The sequence below is a fragment of the Pollicipes pollicipes genome, unplaced genomic scaffold, assembly GCF_011947565.3.
Source record: "Pollicipes pollicipes isolate AB1234 unplaced genomic scaffold, Ppol_2.1 Scaffold_7261;HRSCAF=8764_pilon_pilon_pilon, whole genome shotgun sequence".
NCBI classification, from domain to species: Eukaryota; Metazoa; Arthropoda; class Thecostraca; order Pollicipedomorpha; family Pollicipedidae; genus Pollicipes; species Pollicipes pollicipes.
The window spans coordinates 25,776,521-25,792,151 of NW_023597054.1; the positions used below are offsets into that span (position 1 = coordinate 25,776,521).

Genomic DNA, 15,631 nt, shown 5'->3' on the forward strand with positions numbered 1-15,631 from the left:
GTTTACATTAAGGGGGTCAATTGAGTCCAGAGTCCAGACCCAGCGACTTGGGGAAGGTTGGACTGCTTTTGTATTTTGACTATATGCAGCATTTCCGGAGCCGATGAACACCAGTAACCCTGAATGAATGCGCAGTACCTGGCAGGTAACAGCCCGACAGGTCTGAGTAGCCACAGTCACACCCACAGCGAGCGCGACACTGTTGGCATATTAGGGCACTCCGGAGCCTGGCGCCGGGGGCAGCGTCAGCTGACGCTCCAAGATCGCGGGACTGGTGCCGCGAGGCCGAGCCCACGCCTCAACCAATGGTGAGCTGGCCCGCCCCAGCCCCATCCAATCAGCAGCCAGTCGCGGGCCGAGCCGCGGAGGGCTTACCGAAAAGAGGGAAACTGTGAGACAAGTTCCATCGGAGGCGACTTTTACACCACCGCATTTCCTGGGATTACCACGCCATGGTAAGGCTTTTGTTGTACAGGCTGGGTTGACCCCTTAAATGGCGTATTGGGCTGTGGCTGCGCTGTATTGGGTAAGCTGTCGCTGTGTCGTAAGCTATTGTACTTTGCTGTTTGGTCTGAAACGTACCATACGATGACGCATTTACGCGGCATCTTAGAAGCGCACACAAACGCCTTCCACGGCTTGATTTACGCGTTTGCCAGCCCAGTGAGGAGAATCGGTTGACCGCATGTCAACCTGACGATGAAAGGAATGTATAGTCATGGCTAGTTGAGCACAAAATGGTTGCATCAAACATATTTCGTCCGCACTCGTCAGCTCGCAATATGTACCGCGGACGCGACTGATGAACGCGATGCACTATATAACTCAATCTGTGATAATGTGTCTAGTGCTGTTGCACTTTTTCCCTTTCTTGCTCAAGTCAAGCATGCATTTCAAGTGTGTTTGAAATCGGGGAAATGGGTTTACATCGATTCGGCTTCACAAAGCCTGTCGTGCAACGCCCTACATATACCACGAGCTACCATCAGTTTTGGACGGCACAGAAAAGAAACCATCTCCAATGAGCCATAGTCTGTGCAGCCACATGGCTCACGGTTGCGTGTGTGCATGCCGTTACCTCACAACTCGCATGGTAGCGAGTCATGCACGCGAGTCGTTTATGCTGAAGTAAGTGCCCGTCGCTCAGTCTGACATTCTCTACCTTGGTCGCCTCCGTTATCCCTCGTTCGCGTTTCGGTGTGTCTGCAGCATGGAGCGCGAAATATCAGCACTGCTATTGGGTCGTGGGCTGGCCGAGTGGTCAAATTAGCTTAGCTCTGCTGGGGCGCCCACTGCGCAGAACAGCCTGCGCAGTAGCCGCCTCGGTTGCCCTCCGCCTCGGCTGTTATCGGTCCGCCATCCCCCTCTCGACCACGGGCCTGGGTGCGCGACGGGAGATAGCATCAGCCGAACACGGCACGAGCTGGACGGAGGCGCGGAGTGCTCCCCCCCCCCCCTCCCGACACCTAACGGAGGCGCGGAACCGGCCCCGTCACCTGACGATGGTACAGAGCCAGCCCAACCTGTGCAGGTACGGAGCCGGCCCCGTCATCTGACGATGGTACAGAGCCAGCCCCGTCACCTGACGATGGTACAGAGCCAGCCCAACCTGTGCAGGTACGGAGCCGGCTCCGTCATCTGACGATGGTACAGAGCCAGCTCCGTCAATCTGTGGAGGTACGGAGCCGGCTCCGTCACCTGACGATGGTACAGAGCCAGCCACGTCACCTGACGATGGTACAGAGCCAGCCCAACCTGTGCAGGTACGGAGCCGCCTCCGTCACCCGACCGAGGTACTGAGCCGGCTTCATAACTGTATGACGATTACAATTGAACGAGATGAACAAACATGTAAGACACGAGGTCGCTCTTCCAGATACGGATTATTGCTGTCATTGAAGCGCTTCATGGTAAGCACGAGTATGTACATTTACAAACCCAGGCAAGAAATCGATCACCCGTGTTGTTGAACATGCCTTAAAGCTGATTTCCGAGGTCACAATTTACATGCCCGAACCAGACCCTGAATCATTGAAAAACGGCAGTCGGCTATTTTATGCATCAAACGCCCCTGAATGCAGACAACGTTAACCATGGCGGTCAGTTTTGCAAACCGTTGTTAGTAACCAGCTGCGGCCCGTACTTCCCGTGAGTGCCGCGTGACCACCACCCTGGATATGCAAGACACCACCGGCGCACCACTTTGAACACCACTACTGCACCAATCTAAACACCTCTTGAACGCAACTCCTATGCCAAAATAAACTTTATCGCCGGGATTAATTCCTTGCATCGACGGTCTCTTGCTTTCTGAGAAACCCAAACGTCATCTATCCGTGTGTAAGTATGTACGGGATTGTTTGCTCTACTTCCCTTGCGCTCCTCCGCGAGGGACAGGCCGGTTACTGATATTACTGTTGGTGATCGTCATGACCCGGTTCGAGGTAAGCCGCCCAAGATGGCCTGTCGTCAGGTGCAGGAGTCATTGCGGTGGACCGCGCCATCCTGACGTCGTGCATCTCTCCATTGCAGACGACATACACGGATAAAGGTCCAAAACCGGACGGCGGCAAGTTTGTTCACTTCGACCACATCACCTTCTGGGTGGGCAATGCCAAGCAGGTGAGCCTCCCGCCATATGACCAACGAAGTCGGTGCGCCGCAAAGCCCAAATCACCACCACCACCAGGTGGGCCTGCCTCGTGCCACCCCGGGGCCGGGCAGCCGGAGCCGGACCAGCCGCGTCTCAGAGCAGGGTGACCGCCGGTCGCGAGCGGGACGTCCACCTCAGCACGGTCCTCAACCACCGTCTGCCCGCTGCCTGCTGTTGGCCGTACGTTGCGCAAATCTCCGCAGCAATACACGCCGGCGCAGGGGCGCGCCGCGGTCTGGTGGGCTGGGCGCGGCAATGGTACGAGATCACGGCAAACCTCTTCAGCGACACATTCCGTGATACTGTGGGCGAGGAGCGGGGAGGCTACGCCTGTGTTAGATGAGATTGCTTGGGAACCCCGAGCTCGCGCCGATCTGCACCCAAACAAGCTTTGCCACAGAAAATCGGCTCTCACATGGAACGTACATCCACACGCCCTGTGAGCGCTTGCTGACGCCGACGGCCTGTCGCCTCGACGTCATTGGCCCCGTTTGGGTGGCGCGGCGTACTGCGCCACAGTGTGACGTCACGCCGCCGCGCCGGAGGGCTGGCAACGACGCAGACACGTGCGACACACTGCGCAGCATCAGCTGCGCTCTGCGCGGAGGGGCACGCAAGCTGCCGAGTAGGCGACGCGGAAGGAGCAGAGGAAACGTGAGCCCCGTGCTCGGCGCAGCGTTCCAAGGCTTTTGCTTGTCTTGCTGCGGAGTTCTGTTGGTGTGACCGCCGGATGATTTTCTATTATGCAGCGGCATGTTAGACATTTGCGTGCGATTTCGGCCGTGGCCGTAATAAGCTCGCCCGCAAACCTGATGTGGCGCACCACAGGCGTTCATAAATGATTTGCTGGACTCCGTCGGAGACAAATGTTGAGACTCTGTCGGCACAGCCCTGGTCGTATTTGGATGTTAAAAAATATTTGAAGGGCAATGGGTTTAGTGCATGTCAAATCACTTGAACATCTGAAAGAAATTGGGTTTCCCTTCGTTATGTACACGCTTTTGCAGTTTTTCCCCCACGCATCGCAAATTGTTCGGCATAAACTTTAGCCGCTCCCGTTCGTAAGTTGTGCGTGTGCTCACGTCACGTTTTCTGTCCTACGTCCCGTGGTTTTTGTCTCACGGTCGCTGACGTACGTCTCTTGACCCGTGCAAGTCTCCAACGATCTCCATTGGGTACACCAGCGACTCCGTACCCCGTACAGACACGTCAATATGAGGAGCTGGACCGGTGCCGGCCGTTCCCCATCACCTCTCATCCACCAGCAGCCGGCCGCCTTGCTCAGCCCGGTCTGGTCGCCGCCGCTCCCCGGTCACCCCCGGCTGGGCCGGCCCGAGTCAGATCACGTGCCGGCCGACTGGTCGGACCGGTCCACCGCCGCCGCCGCCGCCGCCGCCGCTGGCGCTGGCGCTGGCGCTGGGCGCCTCACAATCAGCACCCGATCGGCCGCCGCCTGTGGAGCGGCGCACAGGGCCGTGCTGGAGCAAGAGCGCGGTGTTACAACGTACGCCGCGCAGTACAGGTTCTCAGTACTTGCAGGCAGCGCATGCGCATCTCGGCTTGTAGACGAAGCCGCCCCCCCCCCCTTCCCTTCAAAGGGAGAAGCTATTAGCTGTTCGGTGAAGATAGATCAAGCATCCCTTTCACGGTCCAGGCATTGTTTCGTGCGCTGAGACCCCCATGTTTACCGACTAGCGGGGACGCCCGACGATGCCCGGGTAATAAAGAGTGGTGTACTGCAAGGGAACGTTTTGAAATAGTGCTAGTTGGATTTGTGATCGAAACTTGAACCGTCTTGTGTCGTAAGTATTCACATTTTGCTTGTATTTTGTAGTGAGGCACGCGCCAATCAAACTACCGGGTACAACTGATTTGCTGGAGCAGTATTATGACAATATTGCATTATCGTATATCAAATCATGCAATATCGGATAAACCCCACCAACTGACGTCAATTTCCAAGAAACCCAAGGGCAATCGTGACATACAGCTGTAGCATAACATAGCATAACATCGTAACATAAAATTATAACATAATTGGAACATATAATCTACACAGGTTACACACCAGTCACAGATTACACACGAAGGGTGGTAGCTGCCACGAGAGAAGTCAAATGGCCTAAAGAATCGTTGTTTGACCAGTCATTTGATCAGTTTGACCAGCTATTGGGTCACTTGCTCCTCCGAGGTACAGCATTACGCTCCGCTATCCGGCTCGGGCGCTCCCTACAGCAGTCGGGCCGAGCGTCGAGTAACCGAGACCGTTTACGATACAGCATGGCGACGGGCGGGCGCAGACCGTGGACACCGGTGGACGTTGCGATCCTGCTGCGGCGCTGCATTTTTGTTTCAAGGAATCTCACGATCGCCCTGCTTCCTGGTGGACCACATTCTTGGCATCGCCCTCCTAGGACAGGATGGACAGAACAGGTGCCCGGTCTGGAGCTGTCAAAGTAAAGCTGACCCCAGCAGAACACTTACTTCGTCAGGTTGAGACCCACTGCTTTTAGGGACTTTTCTTGGCGCTTGCTGATAGTCATGTTGTGCCTCTCGAATGTGTGCCTTGGACGTGCTTTACATTTGAACATATTGAAGCAAGCATCAGATATGATGAAACAAGCTTACCTTTAACTATTGGTATGCTTGTTAAGTGGAAAAGACTGCTCTGGACAGCACAATTCTCTGTCCAGTAAATATGCTCCTCAATGCGTCACGGTTTGAGTACGTCCTCATACCTTCCACAACATTGATTCAGAGCCAGTGGGCGGCTGAAATATCTGGAGATCGCGCTCACGAATGTCGGATATGAACGCCTCGATAATTATGTTTTGCTTGGCCTTGACCGCCGCATGGCTTATGGAATAGCAGGATTTGAATGACGTTACTATGACGCCATGAATGCCAAGGCGACTTCGAAATGCTCTCCCCATTATATCTTTCCCCATTTTAGTGGGCGTGTAGCTCAGAAACTAGAGGGGCTTAGATCTTAAGAAGGGCAGGGTTGTGAACGCCACCGAAAGGTCTTGGTCCTAGGTGTTAGGTCCTAAGACGTACAGGCCTGTGAACTGCACCGATTGATTTTCAAGATGGCTATTTCAGTTCAAAACCCTATATAAATGTGGAAAACTCCTTTAACAGAAGACTGAACCCGTTTGAGCTCGAAAGGCATCGTATTATTGTCATAATTATTATTGCAAACCTTGGCGAAAGCCAGCGAGTGGCTATTCTTACGCCGCGCCAGTAAATACCACATAGATCAAAACAGAACACGCAACACATGCAAATGAGACGCAACGCCAGCGACACGCATACGATGTTACAAGACATGAGCAACTTGTGATACAAGCAGCTCCAGTACGTCATGGCCAGTTGGTCAATTTATGCAAGATCTCTGATGAAAATGCCACATGGGATCAGCGGGATCCTTGGAATGAAGACGTTCGCTCCTTTCGCCTTGCCTGCCAAAGTAGTTGTCATTGCAGAAATTGAGCTTTCCAGGTTTCGTAGGAGCATGGTGCCCATGTCTTGTTTGAACACCAAGCTATGTGGCTTCAGTCCAGATGGCTCCAGGCTACTGAGAAGCTCCGGTTGGTAGTTCCGGTCTCTGCCAGGTGTGGTGCAGTGCCCTACCGATCTGCATGTCCTTGTTTCTCCCCGCCGCTGCTTCTTCAGAACCCTGGAGCTCATATCCTCAGCAAGGAAGTTTCTCAGCGCAAGGATCGCCTGTTCGCTGAGCCAGGCTGGGTCTTAGCTTCATTCTTCCGGGCCGGGAAGACCTTGGTCAGGAGGCTGTCGAAAAATTATACGCTTTCGCGGCAGGCAGGCTTGATTTGGCTGTCCTGGCTCCGGACCTGGCCGTTGCTGGCTCTAGGCAGTTGGTTGGCAGGACTGTCCTGCTGCTTAGTCGCCGTTTAAGTGCGCACACGTTGATGGTGAGATACTTGCCGATGCTCTGTCGTGACTTGTTATTGACATCTTGCTGGTCATAACACCAACAGGAACAAAGGACCCACCTTTTGAGATCATCACTTAGTTTGTGTTCGTGTGTTCTACTAGCCGTTATATTCTGGTACTCACTCTATCCGTCTCCTCACAGCTGGCACATATGTAATCGATTAGCACGTGGCAGCCGATATTCTCCACTGCCCTGCGCTTCAAATGGCGCGGAGCCGACCATCGCCAATGCTAGCCCTACGGGGCTCTGTAGTATTTCTGCCAGACTAAGCAGATGAGGAGGCGTGACTAGACTTAATATGCCGGGCGGTTAATAACGGCGAGGCAATAGACAGAGCATTTGCTGCAAACCTTTTTAGCCTCAACGACCCAACCACGGGCTCGTTTACTCAGCTTGGCCTGTCCAATCACTATAAACCTACCTTTGCAATCACTTTTTATGCTTTCATAGAGATTGAATCAGAATCCCTCGATGGATATATGTCTAGATCAGAGCTCACACTAACCGCTACTTGTTGCGTGCGCCCCGACTCTTCCCATCCGATCGCGAAAATCCTAGGTCAACGAGAGAATTTCACGGCCGAAGTGTAACGCGTCGCAAGGCTCGGAACGGTCCGTCCTGCCCTCTGATGTCACCTCAAGTTCAGCGCGGCCGCTGCCACCAACAGCAGGGCCACTGCAGTCAGGGAGCGCCCTAACAGCCCCAATGTCTTCCCATCCGCCCCATTTCAGTCAGGAGCAAACAGCGAGCGCCTCATAGAGACTCGAGCCCACCACGCCACGGGTGGGACGGATCGGTAGAAAGGCTGGCAGACGCTCCAACCAACTGGGCTATCGGGACGATCCCCACCACCCGATTATCAGCATGCAGCTCTGAGCAACTGCGACACTTAACAACTGCACCACGGGGAATTCCATAGCATCTCTTTGAACGTCTTTTCCTAGGCTCCATTTGTGTGAACAGCGTAAACCTGCCCACATTTAACACGACCTGTTACAGATAATTAAAACATTTCTAATGGCAAAATGCTGCGCAGCGTAAGTCCAACTTGGGCCGTTATAACAGCCCAAGACCGCATCAACACCAGGGCGACACATTCTGACCGGGAAAAAGACCGACACTCGCGCTGACGCAATGGCACATCACCATGCACGGCAGGCCACGCACACTCGAGCGAACACCATTGTCGGTTATTATTGGAGGTCTGGTCAAAAGCCTTCAACGATAAGGTTACGCCAATTTCTGCATGCACCATGCACACATTTAAAAACATTTCTGCTTTCTGGAACTAATTAGCGCAAAGCGTATTTATTGCAGAACCGAGAAAACATCGTCATTCATTCGCATATTTGCATTCGGCTCCGGCGCCGCAACAACATCGTCTAAATCACCGTTGTAGGCGCGGGAACCACTGTCGGGACTGGCCTTCCACAGAGACCTGTGTAATCCATAGCCTTTCAGGTAGACCAGTGGGTAGAGCGAATGGAGAACTAAAGGGAGGACACCAGACACATACCGGAAGAAGTTACAGCTTTCAATACATATAGGTTATTTTCCACCGGGACCGATTTCAGTAGTTCTGTGAAAAGGCGGACGTCTTAAAAAATCAGAGCAATTGAAAAGAGCCTAGTCGTAAACAATAGCCTTTAACGAGACTATCATACCTTAGGGATAAATTTAAAAAAAAACATGCTGTAGTGAAACCTCAGGACTAGTTACGCATAACAATAGCACTGGATAGTGCCACTGCAGCACCATTAAAACATAATAGGGATATCAGTTTTAATTATTTTCTTGTTCAAACTACGCCGCCAACGCCTTATCACAGCACTACGCTTCTTCTCCGCGGTTGCCGCAGCAACCGTCGTCATGACAGTCGCCGTGGCACCTCTACTGGTGTGAATAAAGAGAGTTTGTGGTTGGCTCGGCGGGCGGAAAGAGTCTGTTACCGAAAAGCGCATTAACTGCTGTGTGCGTCGCTATGGGACATGTGATACTCCCACTCCCAAAGCCAAAGTGCACCTAGAAGAAAGCCACTGTGATAAGCGCCATAGGGCAGAAATCAAAGCCTTAGTACAAGCCACAGTTCATAGCGTATGCAACGTTTCGTTAAATTCGTGGGATAATAGCTTCATGTTTGCATATCTCTTTGTCTAAACAGAATGCTTCAAGCTTTGGTGGCATTTACTACACAAACATTTTGACACAGTTCGTTGCAAACATAACAGAACACGCACGTTGGAAAAATCAAGGCAAATGAAGTGCAACACTTTCCAAGTGGTGAGCATGGAGTCCAGCGATGTTTTTGCCCATGGGCGGCTACTTCAAATAAAAATCTAAGCTATTCAGAAGGGTTCCGAGAAACTGGCATTGCTGATCAGCTTGCACGCCTCTGATCTAACAATACGTGAAAAGTGCGAAGAGGTGGCATACTCTTTTAATATGGGTGTCAGGCGCATCCGGCTCCAACTGCTTATCCTACCGACACGCGCATAGTTGCGACTTTACTGTGTCAAATGGCCTCATGGGCGCGAGGCGACCGCGAATATCCACGGCTGCCTGCGCGGTCGCACTCAGGACATTTTTCGTAGCCAGAAGGAATGGAAGTCAGCCAACAACGTGCATGTGTTTCATTGCCTTCACTCGCGTTCGGCCCGTGGCGTGCAGCATACCTTGACCACACACGCTGCATGGTGGCGTTGGTGCCAAGCTGTCTGTCGCGCCCGCAGGCGGCTTCCTACTACTGCACCCACATGGGCTTCACGCCGCACTCGTACTCCGGCCTGGAGACGGGCAGCTGCGATGTCGTCTCTCACTGCATCGGCCAGAACGACATCCGCTTGGTGTTCAAGTCGCCACTGCGGCCGGGCAACACCGAGATGGGCGAGCACATGACCCAGCATGGCGACGGCGTCAAGGACGTGGCCTTCACCGTCGAGGACCTGGACACCATAGTCCTGGTAAGCGCGGCCGCACGCGGGATGAGGCTGAGGCTCACGGTGGCGTCAAGGAGCAGCGAGCGTCGAGCAGGCGCCGCAGAGGGGATCAAGCTTTAGTACGTTGTCATGTAAAGCATGTCTCAGTACGATATTGCTAAAGCAACATAAACGACATATTTTCATCGTGCTGTTTCTACGACCAAAATAATTTTGAACCTCCTTACTCCCGGTATTTTACCGACGCTGCGGTGCCTTGTTTTGGTGAGCGTCGCGGCGGTAGGGCTTCTGCTGACGAGAAGTGATATTTTTAAGCGTTTTAAAGACCCCATCGTGCTTACAGCATGCGAAGAAGAGAGGCGCAACAATCGTGAAAGATATCTGGGAGGAGAGCGACGAGGGTGGCACAGTTCGATTCGCCGTCGTGCAAACGGTATGTACAGCTTGCAAACTACCTTCCACGCCGGTACCGGGACCTTTACGCTGAGCAGCAAAGCTGAACAGCTGTACAGCTGAACATATCTGATTCTCTCGCTCGCAAACTGACCTTTCTTGGCAACTAACGCATAGTTAACCTTAACAGCCACGGCATTTACCCACGTGCCCGGCGACGAATAATCAACGGATTGTGGAGAACGGCCTGTGCGGTGACGCCGTGCTGGTGGCGGTCCTGCCCATGCCGCGGCCATGTCGGCCACACGACGTGCCGTCAGCACTGCCGGAACGCAGCACGAACAGCTGGGAGAGCGTTTCCGACATCCTGCGTGAGGAAGGGGAGGCTGAGCAAAACGGCATAATAGGGCTTAAAGGTATTCCGTTATGCGTGACACCCATAAATCGGCGCTGATGTTCAGAAATCTGGGAGCGTGAACCCTCCCCGGCCCCGGTGCTCAAAAACCTCTGCTTACAGTATCACATGACAATGACACCGCATGGCCCACAGTACGGTGACACAACGCACACGCTGGTGGAGCGCGGCACGTACAGCGGCCTGTTCCTGCCCGGTTACCACAAGCCGGTAGTCGCCGCGAGCCGACTGCTGGCTACGCTGCCCACCGTCGGCTTGCGCTTCATCGACCACGTGGTCGGCAACCAGCCCGACCTGCAGATGGACAACGTGGCCAACTGGTACGAGCGCTCGCTCACATTTCACCGCTTCTGGTCCATCGACGACAAGCAGCTGCACACGGATTTCTCGGCACTGCGCTCGGTGGTCGTCACCAACTGGGACGAGACAATCAAGGTGGGCACACGGCCGGTGGGGCGCTCACGGCCGGCAGCGGGCGCACGGCCGGCAAGGCGCTCATGGCCGACGGTGCGCTCACGGCCGGCAGCGGGCACACAGCAGGCGAGAGGCATACGGCCGACGAGAGACACACGGCCGGCAGGGGCACACGGCCAACAGCGGGCACACGGCCGGCGAGGGGCGCACGGCCGGCGAGGGGCACACGGCCGGCGAAGGGTACACGGCCGGCAAGGGGCACACGGCCGGCAGAACGCATACGGCCGGCAGGGACACACAGTCGACAGCGGGCACACGGCCGACAGCGGGCACACGGCCGACAGCGGGCACACGGCCGGCGAGGGGCACACGGCCGGCGAAGGGCACACGGCCGGCAAGGGGCACACGACTGACAGGGGGCACACGGTCGGCAAGGGGCCCACGACCGGCTGTTCGCGGGCGGCCGCTGAGCACGTGGCAGCAAGACGGTATTGTGTGCAGCGTGATGTGTTGAGGGCATGTTTGTCGCAGGTTGCGGCAGGCGAGGCTGGGACCATCGGTTATAGGCTTGCCGAATGTGAGCCCGACACTGTCCATAGTTGTCGAGTTCAATGTCCCAACCTGAGTTACTTCGATCAGTTTTATGGTAGAAATGGAACTGAATATGACCTAGCAAGCCATCGTCCGTCTTCTTGAATATGGCGACGCCTAGAGTGGCACGAGTTACTCGATGGCTGATTCAAAATGGCCCAATGTTAACGCAATGTTGAACTGACTTGTTCAGCCATGGGTTCACGTAAAATAATCGAGACAGAGTGGGAAGATTGTGCAGCTGTCAAGCTAACCGTAGGCGCACGATTTTAACATGTCAGTGGCAAATATAGAAAATTTGGGACGCTCACCGGCCTTTCTCCCTGGTCACTTGCAAGACGAAACGTTCCCTACGCATCCGCAAGAGAAAAGTTTAGGTAGTTGTCCCAGCTGTCTCTCTAGATTGCTTCACGCTTATTTCTAGGGGACACGTCACGAGCGTGCCCTCACCGGGCCCTTCCCGCGTAACAGTGCCGTGTTTTTGCCCGTTCGTGACCATCCTAGTGTCCGTGCACTGATCTTTCACTTATTCCGCGGCTGAGCGTGTCCACCTATCCCTGGCCGGCTGGCGGGGTGTCCGTGTATTCATCTATCCCTGGCCGGCTGGCGGGGTGTCCGTGTATTCACCCGCTCCTGGCCGGCTGCCGGGGTGTCCGTGTATTCATCTATCCCTGGCCGGCTGGCGGGGCGTCCGTGTATTCACCCGCTCCTGGCCGCCTGACGGGGTGTCCGTGTATTCATTTGTCCCTGGCCGGCTGGCGGGGTGTCCGTGTATTCATCTGCTCCTGGCGGTTGGCGGGGTGTCCGTGTATTCACCCGCTCCTGGCCGGCTGGCGGGGTGTCCGTGTATTCATCTGCCCCTGGCCGGCTGGCGGGGTGTCCGTGTATTCATCTGCCCCTGGCGGTTGGCGGGGTGTCCGTGTATTCACCCGCTCCTGGCCACCTGACGGGGTGCCTGTGTATTCATCTGTCCCTGGCCGGCTGGCGGAGGGCCCGTGTATTCACCCGCTGCTGGACGTCAGATGCCCATCAACGAGCCGGCGCCGGGCAAGAGGAAGTCCCAGATCCAGGAGTACGTCGACTTCTACGGCGGCGCTGGCGTACAGCACATCGCGCTCAACACTAGCGACATCATCAGCGCAGTAAGTGGCGCCGCCTGGCGGCCGGCGCGGTCGGGTCCGGGTGTCTCCGGACGGACGCGGAACGCACACGAGCAGGAGCACGGGCGGGGTCTGACGCCACGAGGGGAAGGACTGGGCGTTATCATGGGTCGGAACGGCCACCAACAGGGAGCCGTCAGACACCATCGGGGACATAGCGAAGGTCATCGGGGTTCGGAACGGCCATCAACGGGGATCTGTCATATACCATCAGGGGACATAGCGCGGGTCATCAGGGATCGGAACGGATACGAACGAGGGAGGGCTTGGACGCCGTCAGTGTGGAGATAGCACATCGGCGGGCGTGGGACCACACTGGCGTGCGGTAGCCAGCTGCGCCAGCACCACTTGCTGTTGGTGAACATGGCAGCGGTGATTTGAGAGGATACGCTGGGCGTGGGGCACGGCCGTGACGCGGCCGCCGATAATGACCGGCAGATACGCAGCATGAAAGCCCGCGGCCTGGAGTTCCTCACCATCCCCGACACCTACTATGAACAGCTTCGCGAGCAGCTCAAGCATTCCAAGGTCAAGGTGGAGGAGGACCTGGATGTCCTGCAGGTAAATGCGACCCGGACTCTTCGTAGGTGGGTGGAGCGTACCCTCCAACGTGGACTCCACCTTTAACATGGCTGGCAGGTTGTTGGTTACAGGCTTCAGGTGGGAGGGGGTTGCTCAGACTCAAGTCCGTCTGAACGGGGCGGATGACATTCGTCCAGTGGGATATCGCACATTGCGAGACTTCTGTACGCATGATTTCAGTCAAAGGTCCCAGCGTCGCCTAGCGGAAGCCTACCTTGCCTCATGTCCGTAACGTGCGGCTCAAAGGCTCGTAGCAATAGCCCATTTAATGACGTTGTCGAACGCCGTCATAGGCTCACCCTGTAATAAATTTCACGTCTTCAGCAGGCGCTCACCGGCTGCTGGGGCTGAGGCACGGAGCGCGCGAGTGTTCATATGGTTTGAGTGAAAGAATAAAGTGCTGGAGAGGCCGGTAGTAATTACAGGTGGCAAAAACTACCTAAACGTGTCCGTGACCCATGTACATGTGGTCGGGGGTGAAATTTTGGCACAAGCGGGGTGAAACCCTGAAAAACTTAATCCCCGCCTGCGAGTTGGCTCATCAACCCACACAGCTCTCACGACCGTGCTGCTTGGCTTAACCATGCGGACGGATGTTCAGTGGTGCGTGGTAGCGGGTGGTGCTGCGTTTTCGTTGTCGGTGACGGTGTGCACCGGCGCAGCTGGTGCTCTACGTATGGGGAATGGGCACCAGCTGCCGTGTAATGCCACACAACCCGGGATGGTGCGGCGGAGCGTCATGCGCCCGCCGCTGGGAAGACGGGTGATATACGCGATGATTTGCTGTGGTGTTCCCGCGCCCTCGGTCGCACATCTGAAGATGGTCACGTGACGTCGACCGAACCACCCAGCAGATGAAAATCAGCCTGGTGTGAACATTTGCATCGCGTGTTGGCTGTTAAAAGCTGGCGAGTTTGTAAATTTTTCGTCGCATGTCACCAGGAAGTGCAATCATTGGTTATCCTGCAGACAACGATCCCAGGTATCGACAAATTAATGGATGGGTTGGGTAGCGTGTCACTGAGGCAGCTCCGTACAGCCCGTCTCACCTGTCGCATTGGGCGTCAGTTTTGCGCACATTCACCTACATTGAAGTGTCCAATATATGTACTACACCGGGCATATATCCCGGTGCTACGTGATAAGTCAATGGCCGGGCCGGAAAATAATTTCGTTTTTACAGGGATTTTCACGATATTTGGGCGTGAGGCCAAGGGCAAAGTTATGATACAAATGTACGTGATGCATGTGATGCGAGACACCATGCACGCAGTTTTGTACGGGAAAACTTAAACAGTATACTTTCACCATTCTACAGGAGCTGAACATCCTAATCGACTACGACGATAATGGATACCTCCTGCAGATATTCACCAAAATCATGCAGGACCGGCCAACGCTGTTCATGGAAACCATTCAGCGGCACAACCACCAGGTGAGAAAACGGTCTGCGCCCTGGCCCCGCAGGGCTCCCGAGGTCGCGAGCGGACGCGCTGATGCTATAGGTCGTACACACCCCGATTTCCAACGCCGCTGGTGTGTATTGTAGATCCTGGAGTTAAGACTGTTACGTTGAGTTGAAAGGATACCGCATACCAAAGACACGACACCTTGAACATGCAAAAACACAAGGGCATCGTTTTAAACGTAAAACTGTAATAACTGTAACGACTGTAAAAACATGTCAACAATAATGCCATCTACTTATACCTTGAGGCCCGTTTTCACCAGGCGAGTGTTATTTGTCGACGTCATCGTCCGTGCAACCATGCCACGTGTGCTACGTTGCAGTCGTTTATTTTCGAATCCCTTGGCACGAAGTTTTGACTCCCTGCCCCCTCTCCACTTACGCTCTGCACCAGCTTGACCCCGCGCAACCCCAGGCGACCAGCCGGCGAGATGTCCCGTGAGACCCGCGCTGGCCGGCCAACACCGCTTCAGCCAAACTCGTCTGTGCACGGTTCCCTGAGTCGCCGACGGCCTCCGTTTCGGTCTGCGGCCGTGGCCGGCGACGCACTGCGCGGCCCAATGATGCTCTGCTTTGCTATGACCCCAGGGCTTCGGAGCCGGAAACTTCAAGGCGCTGTTCACGGCGATCGAGATCGACCAGGCACGGCGCGGGAATCTGTGAGCGGCGCGAGGATGGACGGAGCGGGGCCGGCGGGCGCCTGCGAGCGGCGCGTGACGGCGGCCGCGAACGCAGCCAGGCGCGCCAAGACTTCAGTGCCATTATCTCGCACGTGCCCACTCACGGCAGTGTTCGGTAGATTCAATCACGGCAGTGTTCGGTACTCACCCACGTATGCCCAGTGCGAGGCAGACACTCCTGCGGAGAGTCGCCGGGTGTCGTCTGTGTAATCTCTAACAAAGGTTGCGGGCGGGTTAGCTGTGTCGTTCCCAGACATACGTCAGCCAATACATGTTCACACAAACAAGCCGGATCTCTTGGAGCGTCATAAGCGGCCCGCCTTCTGAGCGCGTGACAGAACGCGACGACTCGTGTAACGCGCCACTTGAAGACGCTACGCT

At 55.3% G+C, this 15,631-nt stretch overlaps 1 protein-coding gene across 1 annotated transcript; it reads left to right on the forward strand.

Moving 5' to 3' along the window:
- Positions 1-332: 332 nt before the first annotated feature.
- On the forward strand, positions 333-15,538 carry Hpd (4-hydroxyphenylpyruvate dioxygenase). The gene is made up of 9 exons (XM_037236156.1): positions 333-455; positions 2,533-2,622; positions 9,341-9,571; positions 9,891-9,980; positions 10,491-10,790; positions 12,383-12,502; positions 12,959-13,081; positions 14,421-14,537; positions 15,159-15,538. Exons 1-9 carry the CDS (start codon positions 453-455, stop codon positions 15,231-15,233), a joined length of 1,149 nt encoding a protein of 382 aa, XP_037092051.1. The 5' UTR covers positions 333-452; the 3' UTR covers positions 15,234-15,538.
- Positions 15,539-15,631: the final 93 nt, after the last annotated feature.